This window comes from Strix aluco, chromosome 13 (genome assembly GCF_031877795.1).
Source record: "Strix aluco isolate bStrAlu1 chromosome 13, bStrAlu1.hap1, whole genome shotgun sequence".
Lineage (NCBI taxonomy): Eukaryota > Metazoa > Chordata > Aves > Strigiformes > Strigidae > Strix > Strix aluco.
This window is the reverse complement of record NC_133943.1, coordinates 11,735,967-11,748,165: the sequence shown is the minus strand read 5'-3', so window position 1 is coordinate 11,748,165 and position 12,199 is coordinate 11,735,967. Positions and strand designations below refer to the sequence as shown.

At 47.5% G+C, this 12,199-nt stretch overlaps 1 protein-coding gene across 1 annotated transcript in view; it reads right to left on the bottom strand.

Moving 5' to 3' along the window:
• The window catches only part of NEURL1B (neuralized E3 ubiquitin protein ligase 1B), a 35,947-nt gene extending 27,690 nt beyond the window's left edge, over positions 1–8,257 (bottom strand). The window contains exon 1 of the mRNA XM_074838731.1: positions 8,126–8,257. Coding sequence (XP_074694832.1) covers positions 8,126–8,156 — 31 coding nt within the window. The 5' untranslated portion in view covers positions 8,157–8,257. The remainder of the gene's footprint in view (positions 1–8,125) is intronic.
• Between the last annotated feature and the right edge of the window lie 3,942 nt (positions 8,258–12,199).

The window sequence follows — 12,199 nt, the reverse complement described above, 5'->3', positions numbered from 1 at the left end:
ACTCCATAAATTACAGAACATGTTAAGCTGAGAAGCCGGTGCCCCAATGAGACCAAAACAGATAACAGGCTGAGAAAAGCTGTTGCCACAGTGCTAGTTATCGCCGAGGAAAGAGAGATAAACCTGAATGAAATTATTACATTTCTGCTGCCAAATGGGATATTCTATCTTTTATCTTTGGTTTGTCAAGGCAGGGCTTGGCAGATTTAACATCTGAGCTATGGAGGAGGGCAAAAATCAAACATCTTTTTTCCCTGGCATTTGTAAACCTGATGGAAAAATTACACTCAGGGAAATTCTCTCTTGACTGACTGTCTTCCCTGCGTTGCTGCACAGGCAATGAAAAACAGAGCTTTGCTTTTATGTGGTCTATTTATTTCTCCCACATAGCCATAAGACATTATGCCATCAGGAGTGCAGTCACAAGAAACCTGGAGTCACAGACAAATGGACGGTTAAAATAGGAGAATTCCTGAAGTCTCATTATTATGTAAATATCCACAGTGAAAGAAGAAAACTGAGAAAACGAAACTTGTTATATGTAACTACCTGGCCAACAACTCTACAAACACAACTCCATCCATTTTTCTCCCTTCAAAGCACCAGTATCTCTTAAAAAAAAATCCTAAATGTATTTCCCTGCTGCACTGAAAAGCTTTGAAATGCAGTTAAATGGGTTTTCTTTAAAGAATCTTCCTGTGTAATTCCAGCAGCAAGCAATAAGTAATTTCTTATCTTCTGATTTGGTTCCTTTACCAGTCCTGCTGGTGTAGAAAGGAAAAAAATACATGGTTTTGCTGTAGCGAGGAAAGGGATGGGGTCTGATCCTCTCAGGATGAGATCTCAGAGCTGCTCCACTGTCAGAGATCTGAAAGAACTGAGAGAGAAAAAAATGGGTGGAAAGCAAGCCCTGCTTACATGAAGCAGAGGAAGATATCTCCCTGGACACAGAGGGAAAAACAAATTAACGTGCAAGAAATCCCTTTCCCCTCCCTCACTCCTCCCCAAAGTCCCACTTCCGCTGTTCAGACACCAGGAATTTAATGTTCCAGCACTCAGTAATTGAGACAACAGGGCATCCAGGTCTGAAGGGAAAAGCTGGCACAGGTATGCTGAGATAAAGCTTTCAACTAGATGTTTTGGTGCCAGTGATTCATGTTTTTTAACATAGAGGGAAAAAAATACAGCCATCATCAAGATACGGAACAACCCAGAGTAAAAGGCATCTCCTTCCCACCAAACATGTCCTCCCATGGGAACACATCTTATCTAAGGGACTATCGGGAAGGGACTGCCCCAGCTAATGCCTCTGGGTAGTCCTGCTGTATTTGCAGCATGCAAAGAGGTGGGATGGGGAGGTCTTCAGAGAAGTGGTAGGACCTCACAACCTAAGGGCACTGGGGCCATCAAATAGATATATGGACCACTGATGCAGGGTCAGTCCCCTCCAGGACACAGCAGATTAGTGACACCAAAAGGGCAAGGGTGGAGAATGTGCCTAAATGAGAAGACAGAACAAAGTATGGAAATGCTTCTATAGCAAAACTTCCTCCAGCTGCTGCAAACAGAAAAGCCTCCCCAAGATGTGACATGGAGCCAGGTCCCACCCGACAGCCCTTCGGGCTCCCACCTCTTTCTGTGCTTGTTGGTAAGTGAGCACACATCTGCCCTCTGGGTAAAGTCTGGCAAATGGTTTGCACGCCAGGCTATATTTTGATGCCAGGAAGCTCCAAATAAGCATGTGGCCGAGGAGCTCATTAGGAGTGGGGAAGGTGCATGTCGTGAGTCAGCCGTGTGGTTTGGCTGCCATGGCAAGAAGCAGCAGCAGGCACAGGATGCCAGACTGCTCCGGGCACAAGAAAGAAGACAAACAAGGGAGATAAGACAGATGGAAATACAAAGAGAAGAGATGGAGGAGACTGCACACACCTTCCCCATAAGGAAACTTGGATGGGATCTGACATGTTTCAGGGGATCACACCTGGCCTCATCCCATCTTGCTGCTCATGAAGCCGCCCCAGCAAGCGAGCCTCTGCTCCTGGGTTCTCGCAAGCTCTACCGCTGCATGGTTCAGCAGATTTGCTTCCCTGCTTCTCTCCTGAACCCACCACATCCATTACAGTGACATACACACTCCACCTTAGGAAAGCCTGCTCTTATTTTAGCTACCAACCCTCACAGATAGGCTCTGTAAACAGTGGGATGCTGATGAGAAAGAAAATGTTTCCTTTCAAGGCAAACTGTGCAGCAGGACACTGACTGCCCAAAAGTGCAACTCCAAAATTCAATGAGCTTGAATGCTAAATCCACTGGAGCTAACGAGGACAAAGGTGCTTATTTGCATTCCTAATTGAAAAGCCATTGAACATGATATGCAAAGAGGATCCTTACTCGAATGGGAAGAGAAGCACTGCATAAGCCTCAAGGTGACTCACCCTTTTCATGTCAAGTAAACATTAATGCCCGCACATTCAAACTCGACTGCCTAAAGTTAAACACCTTAAACACACTTAAGCACCTCCATAGGTTGTCAAATTATGATGTGTCAGGAAGCAGCAATTTCCTATGCCTGCGGTGCGGGCTCTCTAAGAGTTTTGCCTACACACACAGACTTAGGGGTGTGATTTTAAGCATCTACAGTAGGGTCAGATGGTGACACACAGCTCCTTCTGACCTGTGGCAATTATCTAGAGAAATAAAAGGGAAAAAGTGTTGTTTGCCAGATACCCTACCTCTTAGTAAAGCAATTCCCCTCTAGAGCATAAACAATACAATAGAAGAGAGAGCATTGCCCAGCACTATCCAGCATGAGAGTGGAGAGCAACAAAAAGCCCTTGCTTTAATGACACACTTGGCAATGTGCTGTGTGCGTCTGACAGCACAGCGGCCATGGGGCATGACACACGGCTCCACTTAGCACCGTCTTGATAGGTGATGCCTTCCTGGATTCAAGTACAGTTGTTTCCCCAGTCTCAACAGCCGAGATGCCAACGGTAGCACTGAATTAATCATGCCAGTTGGCTGCAGCACATTTTTGGGTATGTACTGTGCAAGGCTGGTTAAAGATAGTCCTCAGTATACGATCAACCTGTTCCAGCTCTAAATCACAGTGAAGGCTGAGCAGTTTCACAGGTTTCCTTTTGAAGAGTGGAAAAGCAGAAAGCTACAAAAGAAGCAGTGAATTAATCTATTTTTTTGCACTTCTATGACCTTCTTCCTGGAGATGCTTCATGCCTGCATGTTAATTAATTAACTCTCGTATATCCATGTGAGCAAAGCTGTGTTTCCTACCTCCCTTACATACAAAGCAAGACTATGCTAAAGCCACTTGCTCAAAGATCACACAGGGAGTCAGCAGCAAAATCAATGACAGACTCTAGAAACCTCAACTCCCGGTCTAAAAGAGGCAGGAAAAACAGGCAAAATAGGGCTGTTATTGAGGCAAGATTAACACCTGTAATCACTGTTGATCAGAGTTGAACCAAACCCAAACCAAAAACTGGTCTGAACAGGTACCTTTTTCACTCAAACCAGAACAACCTGAAGTGTTATTTTGTAGTTTTGTCAAAGTCAGTCTGGAACCAAACCAAACAATTTACTGAACTAATTCCCTACTGACAATACCAAGAACTCCTCCTACAGTGTATCACTAGCAACTAAAGGGAGAGGAGGGACCAGAGAAAAAATCTAAACAGAAATGCTTCTTGAATCTGAGATTTTAGCCCCTGGAAAAGACAGAAAGATCTTTTCCCACTACATGGTCTTTGTTACTCATTTCTTACCAAAGAGTGTGCATATTATGATAATAGGCATCAGTATTTTAAAAAATACACAGAAACATCATCTTTTCCCCACAAGCTGTAAATTCCTGCTGATCTACTGTAACCAGGACCCTACAACCATCACCACTGTGCATAAGACTGGCAGATGGGAGCATCAGCCTGGTGAAGCTCTAAAGTTGGGATTTCTGACTTGCAGAGAAAGGGTTAATTATTAAAGGCATTTTTCTTAAGAATACAAAATAATTTCTTGAAAATAAGAAACTGAAGACACTTCTGCCAGAACAAGCCCCATTCTCCCTTGTGTTTACCAGGCTCAAATGCCACTCATACTTGGTATTCCTCGCAGTTGTGAGGAAGGCTGTGGGAGAAGCACTGCAATCAGATCCCAGCCAGATTCTTAAAAGGGAATTTGACTCTCTTGTTAAATACCAATGACCCTATTTGGGCCAGGATCAACAACTGGATCCCAACTGGAAAGTCCTTTACTCATGCTTAGGGCAGTGAGTGCCTCCTGCCTGCCCTGCCTGCCTGCGGCAGCAGCTGTCCAGGCTGACCCTGCCACACGAGTTGCCGGGCACCACAAGGACACTTGCCACGTGCCCAGCTCTCCTAGATGTAGTTCCTTGCTTTTTCCTGCACCTTGAAGCTCCATGTAAGGATTTTGCCAGGTCAGGGTAATTTTCACCTCTCCCAGCCTGCCAGTCCTCAAGTACCGCTGGGCTCCCACATCTTCAGGGGAGGCTTCATGCCTCCATCTGGCCACTAACCACTTTCTGAGCCCTGTTCAAAGTGTCTGCCAAGGAAAGTAATTAGCACGGAGAAATTAGCACCATCCATGACGCTGGGATGTGGACGTGTGCTGCTTGCTGCCTCGCTCACCCGTGAATTAGTTAACTCAAGAGAGCAACTCCTCTGCGGAGCACCGCGGGTAAGAGCAGCCACAAAGCCATAAAGCCCGATGTCGGTATGCAACCCATCCGCCACCAACATCCACGCGGCCTCCCAGCCCACTCTGCAGGTCAGGACAAGTTCCGCCCATCGGCTGCAATGCTGCACACCTAGTTTATCACCTGTAGGAGACAGAAAAACGGCATGCCTCAACTATAAAGAATTCACTCTTGCCTAACCACCTGCCCGCACATCATCTCAAACAATGGGCAGTGGTAAGGAGAGGGAGGCAAGAAAATATTGACATCCAAGCGTAAATTCCCACACTGCACTGGAGATACAGTGGGAGATTCTCCCACTGGAGGTGCAGGAAGGGGTCGGCCATGGGCTAGCACCGAGTGGTGGTGGCTGGCACCACAGAGGAGCCCGAAGGTGAGGAGGTCCTGCTCATCCTCCAGGGTCAGGCCAGCCGCAGGAGGCAACCATCCGGCTGGAGGAATGTGTCATGTATCATTTAGCTGTCATCTAGATAAGAGCGATTTCCACCACCACCTCAGGACCGTTGTTAAGTGTATCTGACACATCTCAGCTCTTTTCCATTCAAATGCCTCCTCAACCGGTTCAAATATAGAAGCTGCCTTTCATTAGCCCTAGCCTATTACTCATTTCAATACCACTCTGGGTAGAAGCCTCACTGTTAATTTGACAAAGCCTTTATCCATTGTGTGTTAACCATCAGATACTTGGCAAACACAAGTTTCCCAAGCTCCCGATACAAATTTCTCCAGCACCGATAGCGTGTGCTCTTGTATCATTACATGGAAATGCGGAGAGAAAGGCAGAGGCTGTACAAGGATTTAAAGATGCAACAAGCACAGAAAACATACTTGAACAAATTTAGGTATAAGAATGAGTTGAGCTGCATTCAATAGGATTTAAAATTGAATTCCACTATTTGAGAAGAGTGTTTCCATTTCTGTGTAAAACCTGAATTGTTGATTGTTCAGCTTTTCCAGGAGCCAAATGATGAAGGTCCCTCCACGTTTCCTCTACATTTAATCAGAATGGAAAGATATTTTCCACCTTGAGCTATTTATGGTGAACAAAACAACAAAAGGGGAACAACACCTGTAGGCTCCTACCGTTAATCAATTTAAAACAACAGGTAGGCAAATTTTAGTTTGGGGGTGTTCTTGTTTTTTTCTTTAATAAATTACTGCAGGGACAGGGGAGAGCAATTCCTCTGTTAGTGAAAATGAAAGTGCATTGCTCAGTCTGTCAGGGTGAAGAAAGAGGTGCATTTCAGGCAAAGAAGAGGAAAGACTTAATTCTGATTGATTACCTTTGAGTAATTCTAAAGAGCCATACAGCATTTATAAATAGGATTTCATCCAACAATTCAGTCTTCCAGAAAAACTTTATAATTTTCAAAAGAACTGTTCCAAGAACAGTTCTAAACCTGCTTCCCTCCGTAATGCCATTTGGATAATGAAAGACAAACAATGCATCCGAGCACATCAATATGAAAAATTGCTGAACTGTGTCCAACCTGACGAAATACGTTTATAAATTTCCAAATTGCAAACATCCAAAATCTCTTCTGCAGCCACAGGTTAACAGCTTCTTTTGACTGCCATTACTCTGTGAAAACTGAACACAGCTGAATTTGGGAAAAAGACACATTTTCGGCATCTTCCAGCACATTAGCAAACGGTGTTCAAGTGTCCTGCATGTTTTTGCCTTGCGCAATTTGACAAATGTTTGCAAATGGACTCTCCCCAGCAAAGCAATCCTTATAGACAGTCTCCACCTGGCAGGACAGGACGAAGATTTCCTAGGCCACCAGAACAACATTTGAGTTAGGAGGTCTACATAAATCAAGTCTGCAGTTTTTTCCATCAAACTTTTCCTCTTTCTTGAACAACTTCTTTTGAAAGCACCGCTAGGAACTCTTTAATCACACAACTGCGGTACAACTGATGTCATCCCTTTTTTTAAATTCACGTGTGTAAGGCTGTGCATATAAAGGCTGCTCAGGAGAGACTATTCTAGCAATAGGCAGGACGGCTGATACAACTCTCAGCCTTCTGGAACACAGCTCACAGCTAGATCCCGTATCCCAGCAGGTACACATATTTTTTCTTTGGGCAGTTCTAGACTTACCAAGGTAACCTCCCCTGACCCAAGGATATTTCCCTGGCTCTCCCAGGTTTTTTGCATGTGCCTCTTGATGTTACCTCTAGCTGAAAAGCCAACCCACAAAATGAATTTTCTCCAAGGTCATGCACTCCTTACAATGCCTTTATTTGCCAGTTGGTGAGGTATTTAAAAAAATGAAAACTTCCTTATTGTGAAAGGAGCTAATTTCCCATTTAAATGTAATGGGGAGTGAGAGGAGATGCAACTAGAAATCTAATCACAGGTTCATAGCTAAACCACAAGCCTAGCAGCCTTCTTTTGTGCCTTGAAGGTTCCAAGCACCCTCTCTTTGCAAAAACAATATATGGCACATCCAAATGCAAATCTATTCCTCTCTTTATTTCTATATTCAGCTCCCTGGCTGATTACAGGGAGGCATGTGTGTGTGTTCAATAGGTCCTCCTGCTTCTTTAAATAAGTTTAATAATACCCTTTTTATTTATGGGAGCCCAAAGTACAAAGGATGCAATGCAGGAGCTTTGCAAGAGCAGAAAAGAAAAGAAAAGCAAGCTAGCTGAAGATACAGACTGGCAAGGGCTCAGTAATTCAATACTGTTGATTCTATAGAGACCAACTGCTTTTATTATGTACTGATTCTCTGAGGAGGAAAAAACCCCACAATTATGAACTTGCAAAGGAAAAGAATCTGTGCATTTCTGGTGTAAGAGCAGAATTCGCTAAAAAGGCATTTTAAAACCAGCGCAGTCTACCAACCATTTCAGAGCTGCTTTCAAATAGTTTTCTTCTGGTGACTCTGGACAACTGTCTCTCCACGTTAGAAAGTTGCCCTTTGTTATAGAAAAAAAAAAAAAAAAAAAAAAAAACAACCACAACCAAAAAACAAACAAACGACACAGAAGGGGAAATGAAAAAGAAAGCCCCTAAAAGGATTCGACTGAAAGGCTGGGGATCACCGCTCCGGCTGCGGGAACAGCCCCACTTCACCCGCTTTCGCCGCTCTCACATGGGCGAAGCCGTGCCCCGCCGCTCCAGCATCACCGCCTCGGTGCCCGCCGCGGCGGGGACCATCAAAAAGAATCATCAGAATAGCCACATTTTTGAAAGATTCGGCTTACCCCGGGCCGCTCCGCAGGGGTGCGGGGCTCGGCCCCGGGGCCGGCACAGCCCGGCCCGGGTGGGTCTCTCCGCCGCGCCCGGCTGCCCCCCGGCATCTCCCGGCACCGGACGCGCCAGCCGCCCCCCCGGGGGGCAGCGCAGCCCCCCCCCCCCCCGCGCCCCGCTCCCCCCGCCGGTACCTGCCAGGGTCTTGTGCACCGTGTTGCCCATCGCTCCGCTCGGCGGCGCGGCGGAGCCCGGGGCGGCCCGGCGCTCCGCAGGGCCATGGACAGCGCCCGCCTCCCGCTGCCGCGCTCCGCTCCGCGCCCCGCCGCGCCGCACCGCCCCCCGCGCCCCGCCCCGCCCCGCCCCGGGCCCCCCCCCCGCCACCTCCCCCGGGGCCGCGGGGCCGCCGAGCCCGGCCCGGCCGCGCTCCGCCCTGCGCGGGGTCGTCACGGGGGTGGGAAGCGGCGGGAGAAGCGGGTGGCGGCTGTTGGAGGAGCTGCCAGGCGGGGCTGCCGCTGAACGCGGGCCCGGCTCTTTCCCAGAGGGTCCACCGACTCCGGGAAACTACTTTTTGCCTCTCTCCCTTAGAGAAAAAAAAAAAAAAAAATTTCTTTCCCCCTTGGGAAAAAAAATGATTTGGAGAGCAGGAGGGCACGGCTGGCAATTCCAGCTTTATCCTCAGGACAGCCCTTTCTAGCAGCAAAACCTTCCCAGAGGGTACAAGCTGCTTTGGGAAACGCTGGGAGTCGATCAACCCGCGCTCTTGTCCCCTCCGTGCCATTTACTTACGGGGTGACCTTGGATAAGCCACTTTGCATCTCGGTGACACGGCTTCCCCATCTGGGAATTGAGGGTATTAGCAGGAGTGTTGTGTTGGCAAATTCGTTACTAGTTTGAGGCACACCGATACCATGGTGACGAAGGACACCTCAGCCTGAAGTGCAGTATTGACAACATTTGCCTCACAATTTCTCTCTTCCGATCTCAGTCATAAGAACATGTTTATAGCCCCATCAGAGAAGAGCAACAGCTTCCTGCCTCTTCCTGGTCACACCTGTGCTGCTGAGGGGTGATGTTGCCGAGCCCTTCGCCAAGGCAGTTTTTGGAGTTTTAAGAATGGAGAAATGGGAGCGTCAGAGCTACAAAACGTGCTGCAACCAACACGTTGGGCTGATGCCGTGGTGCATAGCGTCTGGGAAAATCCACCGTGACCCTTGGCAGAAGTCACATCTGTGAACTATCTCATGTCCTGGGACACCAATAAAGTGGAAAGGGAGAGAGAGCCAAGCACCAGTAGCTCAACGGCCTGGCAGAGATCAGGCTCTGATCTATTGTAGGGAAGCTAAAATAACAAGCCTTTAATCCCTAGATCATGTTGAACAGGTCAAGTATGGCTCAGGAGATGAGAGGGGACAGAAAAACCTAATTTCCAGTATTTTTTGTCATCATATGGATTTGTTAAAAATGGGATTATCAAATGAGACACCAGCAGCTGTTCTTAAAAGTGCTTGCACCCATCTGCTGTCTTCTTAGGTTAGCATATGTCTCCCACTGTCTGTGGTGCCCTGAGCTGTAAAGCACACGCAGGAGCTGTCAGGGCAGGAGCAAGCACGCTGAAGCACAGTGCTCCCCTTCGGGGAGAAGGGGAGGGGAGCAATGTCGTCCTATTTACACAGAGGGGAAAGTCCTTGTTTCACTAGGCGGCAGGGAATGGGAGGCTTTGGCTAATCCCGGCCGGTTTCCCTCAGCAGGGAGTGGTAGTTGTTTTTTTAGGGCTTAAATGAGCCTTAAAAAGCCAGAGGTGACAGAGGGGTTCTCCGCAGCTGGGTCTCTGCGGCTGCCTGGGGGCTGCCAGGGCAGCTCATGTGTGTGCCATGTGTGGGCTGTGTGCCACCTCCCCGGGGCTGCCCGGGAGACGCGCCGGGTCCCTCCTTCCACAGCCCAACCACACCAGCCCAGAGACGGTCACTGCCTGTCCCAAGGGTGTTCCAGCCCTTCCTCCTCCCCAAAAACGAGGTAAAAATAGAAGACAATAAAATGGAAATGTACATCCCTAGGACACGGAGGCAGCCTCCAGGAACGCAATCAACGCTCCTACTTCTTGGCGTTGTAAAAATGTAGAGTTTGTTAAAATAATCCGCTTCACAAAATGCAAAACAGTAAGTATGAGAAATAGTTCAACAAGGATGACTTCACCCTTCCCAGAAACCACTCTGAGAAAGTACAAGCGAACCAGAAACCAACACTGAGCAGGGACTGAAAGGCAATGCAAAGTCACTGCTCAGCCTGGAGAAATGCAGAAAGGAAACCAACTGTCCCGAGCAAGGAGCCACAAATGAAAGCTCATTAGTATGTTAAAATCTTTTCCGCTCCAGCAAGTTTCGATAACTATTGATAACACACTTCAGTAATTTCTTCTGTAAGCCTGACAGATGGCTGCTCCTCTTAAGAAATCCCCTTCCCTCTCTCACCCTCATTTTGATGAAGGGACGGGATGCCTGCATGTGCATGTCATTTGCTTTGGTATCTGAATTCTCACAGATATAAAACAGGAATATCACCTAAGCTCCTTCCTAGCATTTTTTATTACTAGATCTTAAACCATTTTGCAGACAAGTTGAGTGACATTATCCTTATTTTATAAGTGATGAAACCGAGGCACAAGGAACCCAGGAGACGTGTACAAGGTCACCTCGTCAGCCATCAGCAGACTCGGGAGCAGACCTCTAGAGCAGAGAAGCCACAAAACACTCACTGTGTTGGAACCAGCCCACAGGACTAGACACTTTTAGCCGCACACACTGTACTGCTGTTTCTCCCTCTGAATTTTCTATTGCCCCCCCATAACAAAGTCATCAGTGGGGTAAGATCCGGGTAATACCATGCAAGGGAAAAAGCCTCTGGAAGGCATTCTGTGTTACGCTGATGTCAGACATCTGCTTCCCAGCTCACTTTAATCACCTCTAAACCTTACTGTGCGTGGATGAGTAGCCAGGTCTTTAAAATGTGGAACAAAAAAAAAGAGACAAATTTCTTTCTGAATCAAAAATGTGATTAATTCCACCTGAGGTTTGTCACAGACAGGGATATGATGCAAACTCTCCTATAACCATGTACACAGGCCAGACCTCTCATGAGAGACGATGGGCTGTACTGACTGTTAGCAGTCACATAAGCACACTCCTATTAAATGTAATGTTCCCAGAGATGCAAATAGCTTACAAAGAATAGCTAAATTTCCATTGATTGATACCAGCCTGAGGTGTAACTCTTCTTATGGCATCAAATTGGTTGCACTGTCTTTGTAAATCCCCTGGGGGCTTGAGTTTTGGAGGATGAAAGACGCTATGAGATGTAAGGTATCACCGCTAGCAGCTGCCATTCTTGTCTATCTAACAGATGGCAGTAAATAATGACAGACTCATCTCTTTCAGCAACAGTGAGATAAAACACTGGAAAATCTGTCTGTCTTTCCCCTTCGGGGCAGCAGGCCCTCCTGTGCTTGAGTGGAGCGATCTCCGATCCCCAACTACAGCTGCACGGCGGGGTGCACCTTCCCCGGCCCGCAGAGCACGGCTGCAGGCGCCCCTGCTGCTGGCTGCCTCCCAGCAAGCACCGGCTTTACTCCTCCGCTCTCAAACTGGCCAGTTCTGTCTTGTTCACAGCTGAGCTCCACTGAAAACTTGTGGACCTCCCTAAATCTCCATCTTTTACCAAAGACCAGATTGCTGCTTGCAGACGTTTCCCTCCAGAGCTGTGTATAACCCTGCTCCACAGCCTGGGGGCTGTCAGTTCTCACTCTGGTTTCACACCCCTGCACCTTCAGTTCTTCCTTTTTTCTTTTCTCCGCGACTCTAAATCTGAGTAGATGCTTGGAGCATCCATTTCTCTTTCAGCCCCATCTGTCTGGAGCTCTGAGACTGTCCAAACCACTTCCACTTCCATCACATCTCACCTTGAAACCTCCCTTTCCCTCCCCTACTTAGCAGGAGCTCCCTGGGAATTCTCAGAGACTGCAGATGAAAGATACCCTGGAAAAATACGTGAGTCGACTGCACGAACCCACAGTGCTCTTCCAGCAAGCAAATACCACCATGTCTAAAAGAGTACAGTTGCTCTGACACGCACATTAGCGGCATACACCTTCTTCAACAAGTACACATCCAGCATGGATGCACCAAGCAGTATCACGGAAATGATTCCTTCCTACTGACACATGCACAGCAAAACGCTCGCTTGTGTAGCTGTGCTGAGTGGTGTTACATGCT